We start from the raw sequence: 26,963 nt of genomic DNA, 5'->3' as shown, positions 1-26,963 counted from the left end.
GCGAGCAGGCGGTGAGCGGGCAGTGAGTGGGCGGCAGCTCCGGAGAAAGGCCGGAGTTGGGGAATGGTGCATTCTCCGATCCCGTTGAGGCAGGTGGCGGCTTTGGGGCCTAGGTGAAGGGAGAACAGGTGGCGAGGGAAAGGGAAAAGGCAGAATAGAAATTAATTTTTTTCCCTTACTGGGTTCTGTGGCCGTGGCTTGGTGGGGGGGTGGTTGTGACTGAGTGGGCATGGCTGTGAGTGACATTGAGTTGGCCACACCCATTCAGTCACAGGACACACCCACCCACCAAGCCACACCCACAGAACAGGTAGCAAAAAAATTTAGATTTCACCCATTACTAGTGGTCAGAGAATAATTATTAAAGACAAAGATATTAGTTACCAACTCTTGTCTTCTGTCTTTATCTTCATTTCCTTGGAAATTTTCATGTGTGAAAAAAGGATATGGGACTTATTTCATAACATATAAAGCAGATGAGTAGTCACATTCACTCCCATGGCCTTACTCCAAGGAAAGTTTTTTGAAGGCTATTTGCCTTCAAGGGTAATTTGCCATGCTTTCTTTTCCTTCCCACCCCCCACCCAAGGGAAAATCAAGAAATGATTACAGGTAGTCCTCAACTTACAGTCACAATTGAGGGTCCTTGGTACTCTCTGAGCTTGGTAGTTTTCTTGCAGACATTTCAATACCCAAACTAGGTAACCTCAGGGTTGGGCTGCTGGGGGTTTGCAGGGGTTCTGGAGAACCTCTAGCTAAGATTCTGTACAGTTTGGAGGCTCGAGGAAAACCTCTGGAGTCTGGGGAGGGCAAAAAACCCCCCCAGCGCCGTGGTGCAGGAGACTGACTAGGTTATGCCCACCATCACCATGCCCACCCAGCAACCGGGCAGAGAACCCCTTGCTAAGTTTTTTGAAGCCCATCCCTGCATAACATCATGAGGGCTTTTTCCTTTATTGAACCACAATTGAGCCCAAAATTTTATGTGGCTAAGCAAAGCAGTTAAGTGAGTTTTGCCCCATTTTACAACCTTTCTTACCACAGCTGCTGAGTGAATCACTGCAGTTAAATCAGTAACACAGTGACTCTGGCTTCCCCGTTGACTTTGCTTATCAAAAGGTTGCAAAAGGCGATCACTTGACCCCAGGGATACTCCTACCATCATAAATACATTCCAGTTGCTAAGCGTCCAAATTTTGATCACATGACTATGGAGATAATGCAATGGTTGTGTGATAAAACTGTCATGTCATTTTTTTCAGTGCCACTGTAATTTCAAATACTGACTAAATGAATGGTTATAAGTATCTGTAGAAATGAAAGGTGGGCCTAACACTGTGGAAGAGAGATTTCTCATTCGGATAGGACAGCTGGGCCAAATAATATCTTCAACCCCAAAACACTGAACTCATTTGAAGGCTGTGAATGTTCATGATCCTAATTGGTTAAAAGCTTTCTTTCCCCACAAGAATCTATTATAATAATAATAATATCAGAGTTGGAAGGGACCTTGGAGGTCTTCTAGTCCAACCCCCTGCCCAGGCAGGAAACCCCACACCATTTCAGACAAATGGTTATCCAAAATTTTCTTAAAAATTTCCAGTGTTGGAGCATTTACAACTTCTGCAGGCAAGTTGTTCCACTGATTAATTGTTCTAACAGTCAGGAAATTTCTCCTTAGTTCTAAGTTGCTTCTCTCCTTGATTAGTTTCCACCCATTGCTTCTTGTTCTACCCTCAGGTGCTTTGGAGAATAGTTTGACTCCCTCTTCTTTGTGGCAACCCCTGAGATATTGGAACACTGCTATCATGTCTCCCCTAGTCCTTCTTTTCATTAAACTAGGCATACCGAGTTCTTGCAACCATTCTTCATGTTTTAGCCTCCAGTCCCCTAATCATCTTTGTTGCTCTTCTCTGCACTCTTTCTAAAGTCTCAACATCTTTTTTACATCATGGCGACCAAAACTGAATGCAATATTCCAAGTGTGGCCGATCAAACACATACACTTTTTACAGTAACACAGTTCTTTTGTCAAAAAAGGTAATTGGTAAGCATCATAAATGAATATCACAACAAATTGATGATTTCAAATGGGTAAGGGTACAAATGTATCATCTTATGGTATATGATAATATCATGCTGGTCATTAACTTAATTAGCATACTGTAAGCTATATTTCTAAAGTTGTCCTGACTGCTGGAAAAAAATATTTTGTTAGAAAATAATTGAAAACAATTCAAAAAGTAAAGTCATTATACAGTATCTTAAGCTCCACTTGTATGTATGTATATAGATAGATAGATAGATAGATAGATAGATAGATAGATAGATAGATAGATAGATAGATAGATAGATAGATAGATAATTATCCCAACATGATTTATTTGGCTGCAAGGCAGTGATTATTTTATTATAGCATTTCCAAAATGCTATATTTTATGAAGAAGGTTTGCTGAGAGATAGTAGCTGGTAGAAAGCACCAGTCACCTTATATGGCTCAAAGTAAGTTTGAATTTGCTTGTCCCAAAAGTGCTTTTTCAAGAGGCAGCTTTTTTCAGTTGAAGAAGCTTCTTGGATGAGAAGTGAAACGTCTTCAAAGAAAAAACAGAAAGTCCAGTTGCCTCTTGAAAAAGCACTTTTGGTACAACCATGACCTGGATGACTGAGAATCTCAATAGATACTTGAATTTGGATCTTCCCTGGATGCAACTACAATATCGCAAGTAGAACACTGAAATAGAGTGTTAGTACAAAATTGAAGAGTTCTGTATTCCAGAGGATTCTTTTTGAAATCCATAGAAGGACTGAAATACCCTTTCTGTATGTTGGGTAGAAGGAATCATGCTGAGGAACAGGAAAAAGAGCTGCAACCAAGACAAAGAAAATCTGAGTCTAGGACAGAGTTGTGAACTGTTGCGTTTTCCAATAAGGCCCTCTTCACCATAATAAAGGGAGGGAGGGGGAAAGCGCATTCAGAATAGCAAGATCCTGTAACCATAACTTTATAATAAAAGTATCAGTAAGAATAACCTTGACTTCCTTGCCTGGTCTATCTCGAACAGCCGACATACTAATTTTTACATTTGTAAAAATGTATTTTGCATGAACACTTATTCTTCGTTGAGAAAACTCTTTACTTGAAGAAAAATCTCTGTTGCTCCCACTCATCTTTTGATTTATTCCATTATTCCTATTATGTCTAATTAGTGAATATAAGTAGAGATGCACTTGTATTAAATTAGTGGTGTTAATTTAAAATGTTTTAAAGAAATCCTGTGTCCCACTTTCTTTGCCATATCTGCACATGTATAATGTAAAAACTTGTGCAAAAATTGGAAAACCAACCAGATTTTCTAAGACCCAAATTGGAAATGAGGAGGGAAAGAGAGAGGGAAATGGAAGAGATCCTTTTGTGATCACTCTATGTTGTCTTAATTTGGTTTTCACCCAGACTACTTTTATAAATTTGTTTAGTAATCAACACATAAATTTCTTTAGCTTGTTCTTGAATGCCAAGGCTGTCCTGAGCATCACTTCTGACTTGGAAAGTATTAGTGTAGTCCCAAAAATGCTTTTTCAAAAGGCAACTGGACTTTGTTTTTCCTTGAAGACATTTTGCTTCTCATCCAAGAAGCTTCTTCAGTTCAGTTGCTTTTTGAAAAAGGCACCTTTGGAAGAGCCATGATCTGGATGCCTGAAAATCTCTATAGACAAATCTTAATGTAGGCAAATCTACTTTCTGATCTATTAACACAGAAAAAGCAGGACAAATATTTCTAAATGCTAGCATACTACTGTAAGGATGAAAAGGAGACAGAAACAAAATCCAAATATTTCATAGAAAACTCCTTGTAAAGGATAACTAAAAATCTAATCAAGAAGTTACTATGAGGATTCAATTCAATTCAATTCAATCGTACTTGAGGATTCAAGTACAATTCACTTTACAATTCCAAGTAGGTGCATTTTCTTTTATCATATAACGGGATTTTGCTCTATTTTTTAGGGACAATAAGCAATACCATTTTTCCACCCTCCATTATAAGTATTATGCAAATAAAATAAGAGATAAAGCAAAATCACAACATTGATGTCTAATTTATATTAGCTTCGAGGGACTTATTGGGCTTAGTTCCATAATTATTTGAATGCCCAGTATTTAGGGGAGAAAAGCAGAATTATTTATATATTATCTCTTTTAGAAATTATAAAAAATTGTATATTAAAACTGGAAAATGTGACATTATTTTTGGCAAGATAGTTTGCATATTTCAATTATTGCTTGCAAAATAAAGTAACAGTCCCAAATCGGAAGCAGCTAAAACATAAAAGGAGCATGTGTCATATCAAAACCATCTGTTTGGCAAGACAAACAGGAAACCTTAAATCAGTTGGCAGAAAAAGAAAAGACTAAGAAAAAGTTCTTGATGGATTGTAGAAAATAAAATATCCCACAGTCTGGAAGCTGCTATTGAAAACAGCCTCATTCATGTAGGGAAGGCTGGATCTGTATTTTTTTTTTCTGTTCAATCATGTCTAATTCTTGGAGACTGCCTAGACAAGTCCCTGAAGTTTTCTTGGCAAGGTTTTTAGAAAGAGGTTTGCCATTGCCTCCTTTCTAGGGCTGAGAGAAAATTACTAGTCAAAGTTACCCAGCTGGCTTTGTGTCTAAGGCAGGACTAGAACGCACAGTCACCCAGTTTCTAGGTTGATGCCTTAACTACTACACCAAACTAGCTCTCAAACTTCTAATAAGGATTAGAAAAGCATTCCAAAATTTCTCAAATACAATGTGAAGTATAGTCTACCTCATAACAACTGCTCAACAAATGGCCACATTTCCAAATCTATAAGCATCAATTACTAGCATTCTTTTTTTTATTAAAGATCCGTTTTTCACAAAGTGATGATTGAATTAATTTAATGAAGTGAACATAATGAACAAGTTTTTATGTCTACAAAAATAATAGAAAATGAGAATAGCATTGATATAATTACTGGTTCCCCTTAGAAGCTAAAAGATATAACTGGACTTTAATGATGTCTCAAGCAGAATGTTTAATTCACAGTGTCTTCAATCTCATAATTAGTCACTCAGCCTATCTGTATGGAGAAAAGTACTCTCCGGGGCATTTTGTACAGCACAATGAACATGGACTACAGAGTAGTGCGGTAGCCTAAAGGTGGAGCTCTTGCCTCACAATCAGGAGGCTGTGAGCTCAATCCTAAATAGAGGCAGATATTTCTCTCTCTTGGTACAATGAGAATATATCTGCTGTGAAATCCTCATTGGCGACTGGAAAGGTATCCAGCCAGTAAACACTCAGTTCCATTCAGTTGCCCCAACTCCACCCCAATGAAAGGGACTACGGGGGTCATTAAAAGACAAAAAAAAATGGACATGGATCACAGAAAGAAAAGCAGAGAGTTGCCAAAGGGGAAAAAAGATGGCAATAGCCAAACATGATAACCCAGCATGGGTGTCACCGGCTGAAGCGTCCAGCGGCAATGATACCAACAGTGGCCCTGATACCATCGGAGGCCACTACTAATGATGATGAACGACGGCCCCCATTTTGGAAGGGCGCGGATTGGTGCGCTAGAAATGGCCTGGCTTGGCGAGGTTGCTGCAGCCGGTCGTCAGGACATCGGCGACTGAGTGTGGGCCGCTGATTTTTTGGCAGCTCTGCTTAGCAGCACGGATACCAACAACCCAACGATTCACCATCATTGACCGCATTTGCCATCTTTGCGGATGCCTGGACGGTTTGCCGCACTTTTGGCGGCAATGTTATCGCCGGTTTGGATACGAACAGCTCTGGCAGGTGGAACTTTGACCTTAGTCAATGGGCGACATTATGGGCAGAATTCATCAGCCCAACTTTTATTTCATCTAACTGTTGCCCTACCGGCCTTTTGGCCGTTGTCTGTGACTGTTCCGGTCTCACCCATCGTCCGCAATACCATCTACTGACCGGGAACTTTTCCTCTCCCGCTGTTATTTAGATCTTTATGCATGAAATATCGGCTGCGAACTTCTTCAACTGCGAGGTTCCCCGCCTCGCAGGAATAGCCATCTGGGTTATCGAGGCGGCCTTAACGAGGTCTTGGGACCCGGAGAGGTGGCATCGAGGAAGAAGAATTTATGGGGTTTTGTACATAGGTTTTTAATAAGGGTTTTTAAAGGGGAGGAAAGTGGCGGGAGGAGATCCCGTCGGGAGGTTGGTTCAGTCCCAGTCCCAGTTCACGGCGTTTTCATCTGGTCCGAGGGAGGGTGAGGGTTCGTTCCAGAATTGGAAGTTGGTTCCATCTGTACGGTAAGTGGGAGGGGCAGATATGGCGGAAGCAAGGGGCCGTGTCGTTCGTTGGGAGCACGTGTTCGCTGTTTAAGCGATCGTGCTCCGGCCCCTAGTCTTTCCCGTTCCCGGAAGGTCAGGATCCTCAGAGCCGGGCCTCCGGTTGATGTTGTGCAATGCCGGTCCGTGGTTAACAAGGCCCCCTGATTTGCGATCTTATCCAGGGGAATCCACGGACTTTATGGGCATTACGGAGACCTGGCTGGGTGCAGAAGGGGTGCCCTAGTTGAACTGTGCCCGCCAGGTTTCGAGCATTCCATCAGCCAAGGGCCCAGGGTAGGGGTGGAGGGTGGCGGTTGTAATGAGAGAGGGTCTAGAGCCGAGAGACCACTGTTCCTCAGATAGCCGGCTGTGAATCCCTTCTTGTGAAGTGGGGCCATAAGAATCAGATGGGTTTGTTGATCGCGTACCTGGCTCCTTGCTACGTGACTACAGCCCTGCCTGAGCTACTGGAGGTGCTTGCCGGGTGGCTGTTGAGATCCCCAGACTTTTGGTCATGGGCGATTTCAATCTGCCATCGGCTGGCTTGTCATCAACAGTGGTTCAGGAGTTCCAGGCTTCCATGACGGCCTTGGACCTGATTCAAGTAACTGATGGCCCTACTCACACGGGGATCTGCGCTGGATCTGATTTATATCTCTGGACAGTGGTTTAATGATCTGGTAGTAAGAGATTTAGTGACAATACCGGTGTCATGGTCAGATCATTTCTCCTCCGCCTAGACTTTCAGACCGCTACTCACCACTGCAGGAGGCGGAGCCAATGCGTTGGTTCCGTCCCAGGCGCCTGATGGACCCTGAGAGGTTCCAGGCGGAGCTTGGGCCGTTCCTGAGGATCTTACCCATGGCACGACTGAAGAACTAGTCGCGGCCTGGGAACAGGCGCGGCTGGGGCTTTGGACCGTGTCGTGCCTTTGCGACCTCTGACCCGGCGCAGATCTCGATTAGCTCCTTGGTTCTCTGAGGAGCTGAGAGAGATGAAACGCCGGAGAAGACGCCTAGAGAGCACCTGGAGGTCCAGCCGCTCCGAAGCTGATCGGCCACTAGTTAGGGCTTTTTCAAAGACCTACCTAGTGGCACTGAGGGTGGCGGCGTTCTCGCCTCCTCCCTCATTGCGTCGGCAGATAACCGCCCGGCCGCCCTGTTTGGGTGACCCGTTCCTTCTTCACCAGGGGACGGGATGACCCCTACAGGGGCGTGCCGAGGAGTTTAGTGGTTATCTATACGATAAAATCGCTCAGCCGGGATAGCTTGGACCAAGATTGCGATGATCCAGATGAGATGACTGAGGCTCGTCTTGTTGATGTGGTTTGGGATGAGTTTGATTCTGTGGCTCCGAGGACATGGACAGGTTGCTGGGAGGCTGCATGCCACTACATGTTTACTGGAGCCGTGCCCCTCCTGGCTGGTGCTGGCCACTCAGGAGGTGACACGAGGCTGGCTCCGGGGTATTATAAATGCTTCTTTGATGGAGGGGGTCTTTCCCGCTGCCTTGAAAGAGGCGGTGGTGAGACCCCTCCTCAAGAAGCCTTCCCTGGACCCAGCTATTTTGGGTAATTATCGTCCAGTCTCCAACCTCCCCTTTGTGGCGGAGGTTGTAGAAAATGTGGTGTACGGCAGTTCCTCAGTACCTGGAGGAAGCTGTCTATCTAGACCCGTTCCAGTCCGGCTTCCGGCCGGTTATAGCACGGAGACAGCTTTGGTCGCGTTGGTGGATGACCTCTGCAGGGCCAGGGATAGGGGTTGTCCCTCTGCCCTGGCCCTGTTGGATCTCTCATCGGCTTTTGATACCATCGACCATGGTATCCTGCTGCGCCGGTTGGAGGGGTTGGGAGTGGGAGGCACCGTTTATCGGTGGTTCTCCTCCTACCTCTCCGACCGGTCGCAGTCGGTGTTGACAGGGGCAGAGATCGGCGCGGGCGCCTCACTTGTGGGGTGCCGCGGGGTCGATTCTCTCGCCTCCTGTTCAACATCTACATGAAACCGTTGGGCGAGGTCATCAGTGGCTTTGGGGTGAGTTATCATCTGTGCGCTGATGATACTCAGCTGTACTTTTCCACCCAGGCCACCCCAGCGAAGCTGTCGAGTGCTGTCCCGTTGTTTGGAGGCCGTGCGGGTCTGGATGGGGAGAAACAGACTCAGACTCAATCCATCCAAGGCGGAGTGGCTGTGGATGCCGGCATCCCGGTACAGTCAGCTGCAACGCGGCTGACTGTTGAAGCAGTCACTGGCCCCAACGGAAAGAGTGCGCAACTTGGGCGTTCTCCTGGATGAGCGGCTGTCGTTTGAAGATCACTTGACGGCCGTCTCCAGGAGAGCTTTTACCAGGTTCGCCTGGTCCGCCAGTTCGCCTTTCTTGACCGGGATGCCTTATGCACGGTCACTCATGCTCTCGTCACTTCTCGACTGGATTATTGCAATGCTCTCTACATGGGGCTACCTTTGAAGTGTACCGGAGACTGCAGTTAGTCAGAATGCAGCTGCGCGGGTGATTGAGGGAGCACCGCGTTGCTCCCGGTAACACCTCTCCTGCGCAGTCTGCACTGGCTACCTGTGGTCTTCGGGTGCGCTTCAAGGTTTTGGTTACCACCTTCAAAGCGCTCCATGGCTTAGGGCCGGGTACTTACGGGACCGCCTGCTGTTCCACATGCCTCCCACCGACCCGTGCGCTCTCACAGAGAGGGTCTTCTCAGGTGCCGTCCGCCAAGCAGTGTCGGCTGGCGGCCCCAGGGAAGGTCCTTCTCTGTGGGAGCACCTACTCTCTGGAGCGAACTTCCCCGGTTTCGCCAATTGCCTGACCTTGGACCTTCCGCGGGAACTGAAAACTTATTTATTTATACAAGCAGGACTGGCCTGACTTTTTAAATTCTAAATTTAAATTTTAAACTTTTAATGGTAATTTTATTGGGTATTTTTATGGTCAATCGACGGTTTTAATCTGGCCTTTTATTGAATAAGCTTTTTAATGGTTATTTTAATATGTATATTTATTGTTTTAAATGAAGGCTGTACACCGCCCTGAGTCCTTCGGGAGAAGGGCGGTATAGAAGTTTGATAAATAAATAAATAAAAAATAAATAAAATAAACCATCTCCATGTTGGTTTCTTCATGTTCTTGTGATCATAATTTAAGGTCCATGGGACTGTAGCCCACCTTCCAGGAGGGAAATTGACCCCAGATTGAACAGAAGGATAGTTTGAAAAATGAAAAAAGAACCAAGAAAATTTCTGGCTGACCTCCAAAAATTTTGGACCAAAATCAAGGTACAAAAAATGTCAAGTTAAAGCATCCTTCGTTGTCTGACTGAAAGACCTTCCTGATAGAAGACCCAGGAAAACCCTACTTCTGAAAGACAAACACGAAAACTCCAGACTGGAGTTTCCTTAAATGCATATCCTTCTGGCAGGATATCCGTTGGACATATGAAACAAAATTAAGAGTGTTTTGGTACGTCATAAGAGTTCTATGTTCACAGAAAGAAAAATTATACTTTTTTTTTAAAAAGGACACCTGTCAGGCCTGGAAATCATACTAGGCCTTAAGGTTCCAGACGCTGCCACATTTTTCCCCTGAGGGGAAGAAGGGGGGTTGAGGGTTATGGTAACATTCTTCAAGCGGTCAAGGTCGGATGGTGTTCACATCTGCAGGAGGAGTGGCGGGAAGATATTCGAATGAACTGGGAGAACGTGGGACCATGTGACCAGCAAAGGGGTTAGGGGGGTGGGACTCTTGGGGTTTGTATAACTGGGAAAAGAATCCGGAAGTTCAGTTTTGGAATTTCACTCATCGTGTGCCAGTTTCCTTATGCTAGTAAAGCACTCTGAAAGACAATGGCTTCTGAGTTTTTTTTATGCAGAAGAGGTTTTTCTGGAACCTTGACAACACCATTCTTACTATGAAACATGGAGGAGGTTCCACAATGCTAGGTTGCTTTGCTACCTTTTACATTGCATGCCTTGAATCTATGGAGGACACAATGAAATAAGAAGACTACTAAGGCATTCTAAAGCAAAGTGTTAGAAAGCTCTTCTTTAGTTGCCTCTCACAGGTCCTCCAGCAGAATAAGGATCTTAAAAAATTGCATCTTAGGAAGTCCAAGGATGGTTGAAAAGTAAACAATGGACTGTACTGAAGTAGCCTGCTATGAATCCTAATCAAAGTCCTATAGAACATCTAAGGAAAGAGCTAAAACTCACAGTTGGAAGAAGGAACACATCAAACCTAAGACAATTGGAACCATTTGTTCAAGAAAAATGTGACAAATTACCAGTTGACAAGAGTTGAAATTGCAAAAAAGTGCTTGATTGTAGTTATTGCCTGAAAAAATGTGCTGTGAAATAATAGGTTGGGGTGCCATAATTATTTCCATTCCATTTTCATTTTTTTATTATTATTCACAAGAATATGTTAAGTGGGCCTCTGTGGCTCAGACTGGTAAGACAGTCTGTTATTAACAGCAGCTGCTTGCAATTACTGCAGGTTCAAGCCCCACCAGGCCCAAGGTTGACTCAGCCTTCTATCCTTTATAAGGTAGGTAAAATGAGGACCCAGATTGTTGGGGGCAATAAGTTGACTTTGTATATAATATACAAATGGATGAAGACTATTGCTTGACATAGTGTAAGCCGCCCTGAGTCTTCGGAGAAAGGCGGGATATAAATGCAAATTAAAAAAAAGTCATACACCAAAAGCAAAATGCCTATTCTTTGGATTACGGAGTTAAAATATTGGATATTATTTACCTGTGTCACTTTCAATTTATTTCACAACAAATTGAGATTCCTTGGGGGGAGGGGAATGAGCGTAACAATACCTTTGGCCAGATTTGTACTCCTAAGGCATGAAAGTCATCTCAGCTACCTAGCTAAAACAAGTACGCTTGTATACTGGGTAGCAGTGATACAGGAAGATGCCGGAAGGCGATGATCGCAATGGAAAAGGAGTCATTTCATACCATGCTGGAGAAAGCAATGGTAAACTATTTCTGTATTTCACCAAGAAAGCCACAAGGACATGAAATATAGAATGATTAATGATACAGTACTGGATGAAAGGCTTCCCCTACTGAATAGCATTCAATATGCTACTAAGGAAGAACTAATCATCTCTCAAAGTACTAATGTGTTTACGTCATGGCAAAATTAAAGCCTTTAGGATGTCTAGTGGTTGATGTTACCATGTAGGAAAAGAAAATCTGAAGCTAAATGTGGAGTGAATATGGGAAAGCTCAAACTGTGAAAGATGAAATAGATAGACTACAATGCGACACACTACCAGTGTGAAATGGACTAGCACTGGACCTATTTAACCACAATATCTTTCTGTTTACTATTCAAGACATGAAAAATTAAAGAATTAATGGTATTGTTTTCACAGTTTTCATAGGAAGGATATAACAAGGGCAATATTTGAGAACAAATATTATCAATTAGAGTTTGTGGAGAACATTTTAATATGATTATTCAAGTTCATTGATGCGGAAAAAGAGGAGACTGATGAATTTTATGGTCAGGTTCAATCTGAAATTAAAAGAACATCCAAGAAGATGTGTTGCTTTTGGCTGGAGAGTAGAATACCGAAGTTATTAAGGTGGAAAACATAGTTGGATTCCATGGCCTAGGAATTCAAAATGAAGCAAGAAAATGACTTCTGCCCATTCAATGATTTCCTAATCACTAACACAATCTTCCAATATCCAAACTGATACCTGTATACATTGCACTGCTCTGCAGTATCTTTAATTTCACATGCTAGCAAAGTAATTATGTTTAATGCTGATGGATGCTAGATAATTGAAAAAGTTACAGAATATCAGAAAGAAGTCAACATGAGCTTCATTTATTATGGAAAGATCTTTGGTTATGCCAAACATATTAAGCTATGGAATATCCTCAGGAAACTGGCAATTCCAGAACATCTCACTGTCCCCATGAGAAAGTATACACAGGCCAGAAGCCACAGTCTGTCTGGATGGAAGAGAACAAAGCAGATTCCAGATTAGCAAAGGATTGCAACAAAGCCACATACTTTTCCATTATTTATTCAATCCATATGCTGAATGTATCAAGGGAAGCTGGATTGGGAGAAGGTGAGTGTGATTTTAGAATTAGAAGGAGAATCATCAATAACCTACATTATGCAGATGATGAACATCTGCATAATGCAGGTTATGCAGATGTTCTAACAGCTGAAAATGCAAATTATCTGGAAGCTCTAAGTAATACAAATTAAGAAGCACAGTGGAAAAATGAGACTAAGAAGATCCAATTAATGACAACAGATACAATAAACGGTCTTAAACTTAACAATGAAGATATTGAAGTGGTGGGTAAATCCTGCCATTTGAGATTAACAGTAAAATGACCAGTAATCAAAAATTGACCAAATATTAGAATTTGGGAGGGTAGCAATAAAGGCTTTGAAAAAGATACCAGAATTCAGATGCCATAACATATCTATACCTACAAAAGCCCAGCTGCCTAGAGAAGACTCTACCAGTGGGAAAAATGGAAGAGTAGAAGAGGATGATTATCAGCAAGATGGATGGACTTGATTACATCAGCCTGCACAGTGGTACCTCGGTATTCATTGTTAATTTGTTACGGGAGACACTATGAATACCAAAAATAATGAATACCAAATAATTTTTTCCCATAAGGAATAAGGTAGTGAGTCACAAAACAGATGACAATGGTAAATTATAATTTGTGTATCAAGTTCCAAACAAATGATGAGTACCAGGGCAAATTTTTCATGTTGAAATGCATGGACTATCAAATTTAATGTTTCAAAGCAATTGAGTACCAAGGTACTACTGTACGATATATGGTATATGAGTAAGAATAAAAAATATAGCCCTTACAGGATTCCAATATAGAACATGATAAGCTGTGTTGAGAAGGGGAGGGGCGATACACTTTGAGGTACAGAATCTATTGCACTTCTGCTGAGATACTACTGGCGGCTGGCTCATCTTGTCTATGCAGTGTAATGATACAAGAACTTGAGTAGTCACATGGGCCATTCTTTGAGTGGCAAATTACATTTATCAAGCACCACACTTGGTACACAAGAGTATAAACAGATGAAAATTGATGAGGGTGATTAAATATTTGTGCTCCCTTTGTTATTTCTCTGCTTAATTTCTCTTTTTCTAACCTAAGCATGCATCTTCCCTAGCATGAGGCGCTTAAATAGAACTCATTCCTAGTAGCCCAATGAAGACATTAGTGAGAAGGCAATGTTAATCATCTGTGGATGATTACAGATTATCATCTGTAAACCCATACTGAAACCCATTCTGTTGCTTCTGTTATTGGTGAGCCCACTGGGGTCATAGATTCTACACTGAGTTAGGATTAGCCACTTAATAAATACATAACAAACAGTTCTGTACACAGAGACATACACTCACCTAACGTCCAGTAAGTTACTGCTTCCAGGTGTGAAATGCTACTGTAGATAGCATGCATATACATAAAATGAATCATCAATTCTGCCAAGCACCACCAAATCAAAATACGAACAGCTCCCCAGATGAAAATAGATAGATTGGACTTCCAATTGCAGGATTGTTGTTTGCTCATCTGTATTAGAATAAATTAAACATTAATACTATATAGAATTGGATTTTAATGGACTATTGTGTCAAGCAATCTTTCCTTTCCTTTTTAATTCCAGTCGAAATCTTTATTTAGTCTTTGTGTTTGAAAATTAAAACATGTAAACAATGTAAAATATATTGTGCTTGCTGATAGTCTTGGGTTTGTGTAATTTGAAGAACATATGCATTTAATTGTAATACAGGAGATAATAAAGAAATTTGTAAAAATGATAAAACATAAAAACACAACTCTGGGGAAAATCAGTTTTCAGATGAATGGGACCGTTTAATAGACAAATTGAGGCATAAGCAATATGTCCTTGCAACAACTGTGGTTTTATTAGAACATCCCCATAGCAATTGCTGAATCTCAAGATACAAATGTTTCTTCTAACATATGTATTTATAATACATCTCAGGTTACTTCCTGCCCTTCTATTTTCTATAGAAATTGTTCTTTGTAGATAACAGAAGGGCAGGAAGTAACCTGAGATGTATTACAAATACATATGCAATATATCACTTTTCCCTCCTGTCTGAAATGTATAATACACATGCATCTATTTGTCTACAGGGGTGTGTCTCCCACTTTTCTTTTGGAAGAGTGATTCTCATGTGTGCACTGTTAAATAAATAAATAAATAAATACACTGTACTGAGCCTTGATTATTGATTTCTGGATCTTCTGTTTCATGCCACACTACCAAAACCACCATCTATAGAGCAGCTTGCTGTCCTCCAGATGTGACAGACAACTCCCAGAATTCTCTATGAGCATAGTCTATGAACATGATGTTGCAGAAAGGCTAGTATGACTGATATGTAAAGATCATACATATGATATTTTATTTATCTATCAAACAGACTTGTAAGTGGATCACAAGCTTCCTAACAAATAGGAAGCAGCAGGTGAAGCTAAGCAGGATCACACAGATACCTGTACAATTAGCTCAGGGCCCCCCTAGGCTGTGTGCTCTCCCCACTTTTCTTCTCTCAGTGTTGTGTCTGCGGGCCCCGAGCCGAGCTTCCTGGCAGAGAGTGACTCGGAGAGTGAGGGGGAAGAGCCGACAGGGCTTCCCTCTGCAGAAACTTCGTCTCTGGCTCCGCTCCAGATTCCAGAGGCAGGCCAGGTGGTGGAGGAGGAGTTGACAAGGCCTCTTTCTCCTGACCCCTCCTTCCCCCTGGCAACTCCCCAAGAGCCAGCTGAGGAGGATCAATCGTGGCTAGATGTAAGGCAGTGACGCCGAGTGAAGCATGCGCAGCAAAAGAAAGAAAGGGGCCGGCCCAGGGAGTGCTGAGTCACGGAGCCACACCCCAAAGAGTATAAAAGTGGGTGGAGCTGCCTTTGGGCTCCATGAGGGACAAAAACTGACTTTTGGAAACTTCGGCTGCTTTATTGCGAGACTCAGGAACTGACTTTTCGAACTTCTGTTTACTTCTGAACTCTGGGTTGCTTCAGCAACAGACCGCAGTAGCATTGAAGAGATAAGGAGGACTTGGCAGGCAATCGCAGGTTCGTTGCCAGAGCTGATATCTGTAGCAAGAATAAATTGCTGGCAAATACAGTCAGCTCGTGTGTCTTCTGGGGGATGGTTGAGAGGGGCAGAACACTCTGTATACCAATGATTGCATCTCCAATGATCCATCTGTTAAACTACTGAAGTTCGCAGATGACACAACAGTGATCGGTGTCATTCGAGACAATGATGAATCTGCATACAGACGGGAGGTCGAATGACTAGCCTTGTGGTGTGACCAAAACAATCTGGAACTGAACACACTCAAAACCGTAGAAATGGTGGTAGACTTTAGGAGAAACCCTTCCATACTTCCACCTCTCACAATACTAGACAACACAGTATCAACAGTAGAAACCTTCAAATTTCTAGGTTCTATCATATCGCAAGATCTAAAATGGACAACTAACATCAAAAACATCATGAAAAAAGGACAACAAAGAATGTTCTTTTTGCGCCAACTCAGAAAGCTCAAACTGCCCAAGGAGCTATTGATCCAGTTCTACAGAGGAATTACTGAGTTTGTCATTTGCACCTCTATAACTGTCTGGTTTGGTTCTGCAACCCAACAAGACAGACACAGACTTCAGAGAATAATTAGAACTGCAGAAAAAACAATTGCTATCAACCTGCCTTCCATTGAGGACCTGTATACTGCACGAATCAAGAAGAGGGCCGTGAAAATATTTACAGATCCCTCACATCCTGGACATACAACTGTTTCAACTCCTACCCTCAAAACGACACTATAGAGCACTGCACACCAGAACAACTAGACACAAGAAGAGTTTTTTCCTGAACGCCATCACTCTGTTAAACAAATAATTCCCTCAACATTGTCAAATTATTTACTAAATCTGCACTATTAATCTTCTCATCGTTCCCATCACCCATCTCCTACCACTTATGACTGTATGACTGTAACTTTGTTGCTAGTATCCTTATGATTTATATTGATATTGATTGTTTCCTGATTGCTTATTTGTACCCTATGACTATCATTAAGTGTTATAAGTGTTGTACCTTGATGAAGGTATCTTTTCTTTTATGTACACTGAGAGCATATGCACCAAGACAAATTCCTTGTGTGTCCAATCACACTTGGCCAATAAAATTCTATTCTATTCTATTTATACACCACCCAACTAACTCTGAGTGGCTCTGGACAGTTTACAAATCAAAGTCATAAAATTATTTAAAACTCAATATCAGAAACAGATTTAAAAATAAATAAAAACAATAGTAAAATAATAAAAACAAAGGCAGATTTTGAAAGTTAAAGCAGAAGGAACATCCTCCAGCCATCTACCACCTTCAGTGGTTGTTTGGCACTAATAGATCCCCATGCCAGCTGGCACAGCCAGATCTTCAGGGCTTCTGCTATCCACATATTAATATTGTCATCATACTGCAAATAATGTGATTCAATGATTCCTAATCTTTGATCCAGGAAACACTGGTAGTCTAAATGATGTAAATGGTCATACACTAAATACACTTACTGAATGTTAGCATTCTCACCAAATGTTTCTTGTAGAACACTGAAATCTTTTAAGAATTTGTGATCTCTTAAGATAACAAACTTTTAAAATTATTCCACTAGCAGCACTTGGAAGCAGGTAACATATGTGCCATCTTGCTCTGATTATCAGAAACACTGATAATGTTTCTTACATAATTGTTTTCCTTAAAGAAAATATATTTCTAATGCCGTCTTGTGAATAAGGTAATTATTGTTTTTATGTTGGCTGTAAACCGCCCTGAGTCCTTCGGGAGAAGGGCGGTATAGAAATTTAATAAATACTAATACTAAATACTAACAAAACATATGTAAACAGAATTAGTTTCAATTGAGTATCTATAAACAGGAGTGCAACCTTATGCAAAAATTCCTTTTCTGATGTCAAACATCAGACTTTAAAAGACTTTTGCCAATTCAAACTAATAATGTTAGTCACCTACCATTATTAATTCTTTTTAAAATAATATTTCTGTGTGTACTTTAAATTCTCAGTCACACGGCATCTTGAGTTATATGATTTTATTATTACATTCTTTTTATGTAATAAAATGAATTCATCTAACATTTTTAGCATAAGAATTCCATTGCCTTGGGCATTTTGATAATGATATACAACATTTAGCTGTTGGATTACATAGATAAGATCTTAACCAGTCAAAAAACATTTTTGACATTTTTTAAAAAAAATAAACATCTTACTTTATACCACCAGTGAATTATGATCATTATCTTTCACATTTATGATTTTCACTAAATTCAGCTTATGAAAAGTAAGCTAATTTCCCTAAGCAAGTTTGATCATTCTGTAAAATATAATAGCTGATAGAACTCATTCCAAAGGGAAGTATGATATATTTGAATATCATCAACATTCAAGTTTTTATCACCTGTTGAGATAATTGTTTCCGAAACAAACTTTTTGTTCTCGGATGTAACAGAGAAGAAATATAATGTTTCCGATCATTTAGGCAGAACTGGGTGAAGGTGGAGGGTATATGACTTAAATATCTCAATTTTATATTTCTTCCAACGTCTATGAAATTGTTTAATAGGATTATATATCTGATCTCCTGCTCAACAGGATTACTGATCTCCTCCTTCCATGAGATTATTGTAGGCTTTTGTTCTATTAAATATAAAGTAGAATTCTGGGGCGTTTTTAAGAAGCTATTTCCTCAGTTGTTGCAGAAAAAGGAATGAGGAAACTCCTCATTTAGCCAACTTCAATTTCTTTCCTTGATTTTTTTCTCTCTATTTTTCCTCTGTTCATTGCTAGGAAGTGATTACACAGATGATTGGCTTATTCTCCATAAAGAATAGAAGATTACTTAATGACTCTTATTACAACTTTCAGCAAGCTTGCCAGATGCTTTCGTTATACTGACTCATCCTTAATAACATCTCACTATCTGCAACTACTTTAAAAGAAAATATATTTCTAATGCCGTCTTGTGAATAAGGTAATTATTGTTTTTATGTTGGCTGTAAACCGCCCTGAGTCCTTCGGGAGAAGGGCGGTATAGAAATTTAATAAATACTAATACTAAATGCTAACAAAACATATGTAAACAGAATTAGTTTCAATTGAGTATCTATAAACAGGAGTGCAACCTTATGCAAAAATTCCTTTTCTGATGTCAAACATCAGACTTTAAAAGACTTTTGCCAATTCAAACTAATAATGTTAGTCACCTACCATTATTAATTCTTTTTAAAATAATATTTCTGTGTGTACTTTAAATTCTCAGTCGCACGGCATCTTGAGTTAAATGATTTTATTATTACATTCTTTTTATGTAATAAAATGAATTCATCTAACATTTTTAGCATAAGAATTCCATTGCCTTGGGCATTTTGATAATGATATACAACATTTAGCTGTTGGATTACATAGATAAGATCTTAACCAGTCAAAAAAAACATTTTTGACATTTTTTTAAAAAAATAAACATCTTACTTTATACCACCAGTGAATTATGATCATTATCTTTCACATTTATGATTTTCACTAAATTCAGCTTATGAAAAGTAAGCTAATTTCCCTAAGCAAGTTTGATCATTCTGTAAAATATAATAGCTGATAGAACTCATTCCAAAGGGAAGTATGATATATTTGAATATCATCAACATTCAAGTTTTTATCACCTGTTGAGATAATTGTTTCCGAAACAAACTTTTTGTTCTCGGATGTAACAGAGAAGAAATATAATGTTTCCGATCATTTAGGCAGAACTGGGTGAAGGTGGAGGGTATATGACTTAAATATCTCAATTTTATATTTCTTCCAACGTCTATGAAATTGTTTAATAGGATTATATATCTGATCTCCTGCTCAACAGGATTACTGATCTCCTCCTTCCATGAGATTATTGTAGGCTTTTGTTCTATTAAATATAAAGTAGAATTCTGGGGCGTTTTTAAGAAGCTATTTCCTCAGTTGTTGCAGAAAAAGGAATGAGGAAACTCCTCATTTAGCCAACTTCCAATTTCTTTACTTGATTTTTTTCTCTCTATTTTTCCTCTGTTCATTGCTAGGAAGTGATTACACAGATGATTGGCTTATTCTCCATAAAGAATAGAAGATTACTTAATGACTCTTATTACAACTTTCAGCAAGCTTGCCAGATGCTTTCGCTATACTGACTCATCCTTAATAACATCTCACTATCTGCAACTACTTTAAAAGAAAATATCTTCAAAGTACTGTGGAGGAAAGAGAAAACACACCCCTACAGTGTTGTCAATTCAGTTATGATGCATGCCAATCAGACTTCTTAAGGCATGTAGACACACCTGTTTCCTGTTATATAGCCAGCATTAAAATACTGAACTATGGCTAGCAGCTGAGATGTTTAAGGCCACTGGGTGATTAATTTCCTTGCAAAGCAGAAAGCAACATAGTTTCAAAACTCTGCCAACTTACCGCCATCAAGACGCCGCAGGACAACTCTCCGCAGTCAACTCACCACAGGCACAACTCACCATGGGCAGCTGGAGGGACAGCCAGGCAGGCAGGCGAATGGGTGGGCAGAATGCAGAGCATGTTGGGGCAGGCGGCAGAAAGGAGCAGTGGCTGGGGCCTTCCCATTTTCACACCCCTCATTGTTGCCCCACCAGACCCCAAGCAGAAGATGATGGGGATGGCAGTAAGGGTGGGAGGCAGGGAAGTGATGGTATCAGCAATGGTGTTGAGCTCGGTGCCATGACAACATTGATGACAGCTGCAAGCCCGGCGCAGTGATTGAAGCAGCAGTAATTGTGAGCCCAGTGTGGTGATGGCAGCAGCAGCTCAGAGTCACTGCTGCTATCATGCAAGATCTTCAAGCCTGGTGCAGTAGTTGCAGCAGAGTGTTAAAATAAGAATCTCCCAGCTGCCACTGCCTCCCCATCACCCATCTCTCACTCTGTGGGCTCCATCCACCTGCTCACTCACCTGTCCAGGTCTCCCTCGAGCCACCCATAACAAGTTATCCCTGCAGCAAGTTGCTCTGTGAAGTTGTTCTGCAGTCTTGTGAATTGGCAGCAGTAAGTTGGTGGTGGTGAGCTGGCCATGGGGATCTGGCTGAAGCAAGTTGTCCCATCCCGATTCCAGGAAGTATACAGGGTTTGATCCAGTGGTGGGATGCAGCCAGTTCGCACCACTTCGGGAGAACCGGTTGTTAACTTTCTGAGTTGTTCGGTGAACTGGTTGTTGGAAGAAATCATTAGGGCAGAGAACCGGTTGTTAAATTATTTGAATCCCACCACTGGATTGATCAGAACTGCTAACAGCCTGATGAACTCAGCCCAATACCCAGTTCTAAAAAAAAGTAATGGCTGTTGGGATATTAAGAATCTAAGAAACAAGGTTCTCCAAAGGCAGGGTAGTTGTGAGAGAACTAGGAGAGACACATTACCACACACAAAATAACTGCCTCTGATCAATGAACGGTCATATGTACTAATATACTTTTTCCAAATTTTATATAAACATATAGATCTCTTTTATCAACCGGAATAGCAAACTGTGCTTTACTTTTCCCAGCTCCTTCCAGAGAGACCATCTCTGTTAAAAATAAATTATGGAAACAGGCCAATATTTAAAGCATTATCCATTTAAAATCTCATCAACATGAATGTTTCAAGTAAGAAAAATACAATTAAAATAGCTAATGAGAATAATCATCTAATATAAATTCAAAAGTAATTTTCTAGCATGAATTCCCAAAGGGGCTTGTACCAGAGCTCTTAAAAATTCTCTCTTTGAATGCCTAAAACTCTGATATGATTTCTCTCCAGGCCCCCACCTTGGACATGTAATCAGCTCTATACAGACACCTTTCATGTCTCACATGGTTTAAGTTATTTTTGAGAAATCAGGGCTACATCTAATCACAAACACGCAACATCCAATTCTAAAAATCACCATAACTTCAATTTACGTGTTCACAGTTTCAGAATCAAAAGGGACGGGCCTGGCATAAAAATCTAGCTGTTCAACACAGGAAATCTAGACTTAGTGTATTCCCAACAAATATTCTACTTCCATGATAGCCATCTCCTACTCTTTATCACTGGCTTTCACCATGAAGCTACACTTCTCAAGATTCAGCTAAATACTCAACTGAAGTTAAAATTTCTGGAATTTATACCCAATAGATTTAGCCCTGCTCCTGGGATAGCATACACCCAGTCTTTCTCATCCTCAATGTATTTTAAAAACACAGTAATATCCCCATTCACTTTGCTAGGTCATTACGCACAGTTTTTCAATACATCTTCTGAACCTATTTGATTTTGTCTGCATGATTTTTAAAAGTAATGTTTTCAATGTAGTATTCCAAAATGGCTTGGGGCTTACACAGAAAAATTCAAATTATTACTTTTCATGGTCTGAAAATTATAAGAGGCGTGGTGGCTCAGTGGCTTAATGATGCTAAAGATGGTCTCTGCACCAGCGATTCAAGTCCAAGCACTGCGTGGATTCACACGCCTCAGCACCTAGCACTTTGAAAGCATGTTTTATGCAAGTAGATAAATAGGTACCATTTTGGTGGGGAGACGAATTGGTGTTCCGTATAAGCAGTCAGATTCCTGCCAGCTCTGAACCTTCCTGGTTGCAATACCCACTTGTGATGTAGCTCCAGGGAAGGTAGGGGAGTTGGATGACACTGCAGGAAAAGCTGCTCACCTTTTTTTCTTTTTTTTTTCTTTTTTGGTGTGAAGCCAGCTTGCCCTCCTGTGGCATACCTTGGAAAGTGCATGAGTGTGTCTCACAACAGAGCTGGTAAATTGACAGCCACACTACTATTTTACAATAGCACTGTGATCTCTTGGCTAATGTAACAATACCTTATGCTTATCATCATCATCATCATCTGAAAATTATGGGTCTATTACTGAAGAGTAAAATTGCATCAGTTTTTTTTCCCCAGAAATATCACATTGCTAATAGATGTTTGACATTTAATCGCATTCTTAACATTCATTCCATTTGAACTATTGTCGACCAATATTTCTCATTCCAATTCTGTATGTTTTAATATTTTTCCCTCTTGCATAAATGCAGACATTTAATTTATTTATAATGAATTCAGTTTTGCTAGAATGTTAATTTAAAATCCATATAATCCAATCAATATTATGGCCATGCTTTTACTTAATGTAAACTCCTACTATGATAGAAACCATCCAAAAGCTTTCATGCAAACTCATTTTGGTTCCTAACGGTTCCTCCAACATGAAGATATTAAAAAGCGGCAATACCAAAACATATTATTAACATCAAAGCAACCCAAAGTGTTGTTACCTGTGTATAAAATTCATCAAAGGTGATAACAGGTCCATTGTGAAACACAGGATAGTAGAATGTATATGACAACATCCAAAGGAATGAATGCTGTATCATGTCAGTAGTCCTATCCCAACAATATTCCAGACTGAAGCTTGTATAATAGAGACAGCGCACAATCAGGGTGAAAACTAGTAGATAATACTCATTTTCACTGGCATACCAGCCTCTCTGAAAAAAATGAAACTAATTAGAAGATTATGTAAAAAGTAACATAGCTATTAAAAGTAATATTCCATAGCCGGAAACCTGAGATCTGCATGTGTACAGATTTATAAAAAGAAAGACTCCAGAATAGCTTCATATTATCCAAACACTTCCTATGGGTTTTACTGGAGAAAGGTAGCATTAGACAAAGTTGAAATAAAGCCAACGAATTTATTCCAAAGCTATAGCACTATAGCACTTATCACTTAGACTTATACAGTATACCACTCCATAGTGCTTCACAGCCATCTCTAAGTGGTTTATACAGTCAGCATATTGCTCCCAACAATCTGGGTCCTCACTTTGCCAACCTCTGAAGGTTGGAAGGCTGAGTCAACCTTGAGGCTGATGAGAATCGAACTGCTGGCAGTTGGCAGAATTAGCTTGCAATACTGCATTTTAACCACTGCACCACCACAGCTCCCAATTATTTCATTGAAACTATTCTAAGCCAGACTCAGAATAGAATTCGCTCTATGCATTTAGGAAAATAATCTTCCGGGAAGTAAAAGGAAGACACTACATTATCCAAAACTCTCTTTCCTTAGCAACTTAGGCCCACAGTTTAAAGTAAAATTTATTTCTTTTTACACACACAATACACACAGTAAATACATACATACACATATGTATATACATTCATACATACATACAGTATATGTATGGTATATATTTCTGCATACATATATATGCTGCTGCAGATTCTCAAATAAGCAAAACTGAGCCTTTAGAAACACTGTTTTACAGTGATTACCATTACAAATAATAAGCATATACAAAAATATGGAACTGTTGCTTCCAACGGTACTGTAGTAATTTGTGTTTACATTACTGAGATATAGGTATATTAACTGGTATATGATTTTGCTGCTACTTTAGAACTCCTTAAAATCCATCTGGCTTTTCTTCAGGTTATCTTCATCTCCTTGACACTATATTTTACTATCAGCCTCAGACAAGAAATCTCAACTTTAGCCACTGGTCATTTAGTATTTAATTTTTTTTAATGCTTACATTGTGGCTATGAAAGAATCAACCCAATTCTTGATTTTTTAAAAAAATATTTATCAGGTTTTTGTCAATGTTATTGTTTTCCTTTTGTAAAATAAACATAATAATTTTGTATCTTCACTAATGTATATACATACATATTTTATTTCTAAATTTCTAAGGTGGAGACATTCTAAGAATACTATAACATCTTCTAAGAGTGATTCCTCTAAATTTCTCAAAATCCCAGATTTATACAAAACACACACAAAAATTACATGTGTAAATTACCTTCACTTCTTCTATGACGGATAGATGCAGAGTTGATAACAGAAGCAAAGAAGTCAACCATGTAAGCACTGGATTTTTCAACTGGGCTACTAAATATGAGATACTGACATGCAGAAAAATCATAGTCAGTCCTTTGGACCCCAGGAGAAACCAACAGGCAGCAATTCCATACACCATCAGAAACCAAGGTTTGTACTGAAATGTCAGAGAGAATGGATGATGAAATGTCATACATGAAAAAGGGAATGTTTAATCTATCACCAATATATCCAACTCTCTCAAAGGATCTATATTAATATTGCAATAATTGGGTTGGTGGTTTTTTTTTACTGTTATAACTGTAGAATAGTGGGTGAGAGTGAACTGCGGCTGAAACAGTGTTTGTCATTATGATAGCAGACTTTGCCTAGCCCAGATTAAGTTTTATGATCAAATAATGAGTGACAGCTAACTAAGGCTGAAGCAGTAAATAAATGAATGATTTTAATTATGGTCCTTGACCAAGCAAACAAAAATACAAACATATTCCCACAAAAGAAAAGCAAATAAGAAATATTATTTATTCAATACTTACACAGCACTGTTTTACAAGACAGAGTAAGAACTAATCAAGTTAACCAGCGTAAAGCTGGGTCAACTCTCAAAACGACTCTAGCTGAAGCCATATTTTTCTTGCTTCATTTCTTAGTTGCCATATTTATGGGAGTAGGGAGAACATATGGAATGTAGAATGTTTTCCTCCAATGTGAATAATTCCAAAAATGCGGAAATTTTTCAGTGCTGGTTTAATGTCATGGTTCCAAGTAATGCTCCCAACCAATTCAAGACTCTGAGGCCTTGGCTTCCTCAAAAATGCGGTTTACTGTGTACATCATATTGGCACGGTCAAAGATGAAATCAACTCTGAATAATTCCTGCGTTTTTGGTATAATTAAAGAATAGATAATGTCCACCACCCTCATGTCACAGGTCACGTTAGTCAACCAAGCAGGTGATGAACTTCTCAGCATTCCATTCTGTTGTTGCTAGGACACACTGATTTGGCCTTGGTTCTCAGGAGCCTTATTGTTGTTATGTCTGGCATATTGGAAGAAAATATTCTACATTACATAAGTTCCCCTCCCCCCATAATTATGGCAATTAAGAAAGGAAGCAAGAAAAATATGGTTTCAACTAAAATGGTTTTGAGAGTTGACAGGCAGCACTCATCCTGGTTGTCTATGTCAAATGCCATATTAGGTTAAATAAAGGGAATCAAATAATGATCAGACTCTTGGTTCAACATTTAGTAGGCAGAAAAATAGAATTTTGGCAATTGAAAATGCCTTAATGCTGGGATATATAAAATGGAAGTGGATATAAATTTCATCAAATCTATTCGACTCATTCTTTATGAACGGAGCAAAGAGGAGCAGATCTGAACAGAATCTAAGCATATCAGAATGAAGACTTTAAGAGGACATGACTCACTGAATTAGTGACCTCCCCCATACCACAAGGATCTTCATGATTGCAATGTGCTCTATATGGGACTCAAAACCTTCAAATGGCCCATAATGCAGCTATACAGGAATGCTCATTTCACTCATGTAATACCACTTATTCTGCAAGGTATATCGACTAGTGGTGGGCTACTGGGTGCTATTCAAATTGACATTCACTTATAAAACTCTTTATGGTTCTTGTTGCATATGGGATTCTTCTCCTCCTGTTGTCTTTCTCTAACTGATAAGATCTAGAAGAGCTGATATGCTAGGTCTTAGCTTAAAAGCACTGTAATCTCATGAGATCTAAGGACTAGCATGCCCCTGAAATCTATACAGCCCTGACTCTATTGGCTTTCATAAAGCTGTAACAGTCTAGTTCTTTTATCAGAAATGGGCTGGGATGGATTAGTCTACTCCCCAATGATAATTTGTGGGGGATTTGTTTATATCGTTACCTTCCTAAGTGTGCACGAAATGTTCTTTGTGTGGTTTTGATTGTTTTTAGTGATTAATTTTTTGATGTTTTAATCCTACTGTGTAAGTTTTCTCAAGCCACTCTATTACTGAGATAGTATACAAGTTGACAAATAAATTAAAAATATACTGCATGTATATACATATGCACACTTAATTAATCTTTGAATTAAGGATTATCCCATCACCAAACTGTTTTTCCCTATGCTTAAACAAGCAGCTCACTCCAAATAAAAAAGAAAACAAAAAAAAAACCCAACCCTCTGGCCTCAAGAAGAGTCAAAGGATTCTAAGAGAAGTTTTAGCTGAGAGAATCACTGTAGATACTGTTCAGGGTACATCAACTACCCATTCAAGCTCAGCCAGACATGTCCTCTCTGCATGTCTGCTTTTGAAGACAAGAATTATTCAAATCATTCTAACTATGAAACACAATACGGTAGAGCAGACTCTTAAAACAACTTGAATATATTAGGCAAACAATGCACGTAAGACTATTATTTGCCAATGCAAATTTGAAATGGGAAGAACAACTTTGCTGTTCTGAAAAAAACATATCTGCAAAGGAAAAGCACAGAAACTCGCTGTTTAGAAACAAGCAAAAATTAGTTCTCCCCTGGGTCTCATAAATTCATTTCCTGTCTAAAACTGAGCACATAGGTCTTTTTTTTCCTTGACTTTTTTAC

The 26,963-nt window shown here is 39.9% G+C and overlaps 1 protein-coding gene across 9 annotated transcripts in view; it reads right to left on the bottom strand.

The window, feature by feature from the left end:
- Positions 1–26,963, bottom strand: part of HHAT (hedgehog acyltransferase) — a 246,873-nt gene that overhangs the window by 139,690 nt on the left and 80,220 nt on the right. For all 9 annotated transcript variants that reach the window (XR_009152958.1, XM_058165305.1, XM_058165308.1 and 6 more), the window contains 3 exons: positions 24,317–24,511; positions 22,787–22,999; positions 13,771–13,942 (listed from right to left, as the gene is read on the bottom strand). Coding sequence is in view for 8 of the 9 variants with exons in the window: in XM_058165305.1 (XP_058021288.1) it covers positions 13,771–13,942; positions 22,787–22,999; positions 24,317–24,511 (580 nt within the window). In the remaining variant the exon portion in view is untranslated. The remainder of the gene's footprint in view (positions 1–13,770; positions 13,943–22,786; positions 23,000–24,316; positions 24,512–26,963) is intronic.

The sequence above is a fragment of the Ahaetulla prasina genome, chromosome 1 (assembly GCF_028640845.1).
Source record: "Ahaetulla prasina isolate Xishuangbanna chromosome 1, ASM2864084v1, whole genome shotgun sequence".
Classification (NCBI taxonomy): domain Eukaryota; kingdom Metazoa; phylum Chordata; class Lepidosauria; order Squamata; family Colubridae; genus Ahaetulla; species Ahaetulla prasina.
This window is presented reverse-complemented; position numbering and strand designations above follow the sequence as displayed.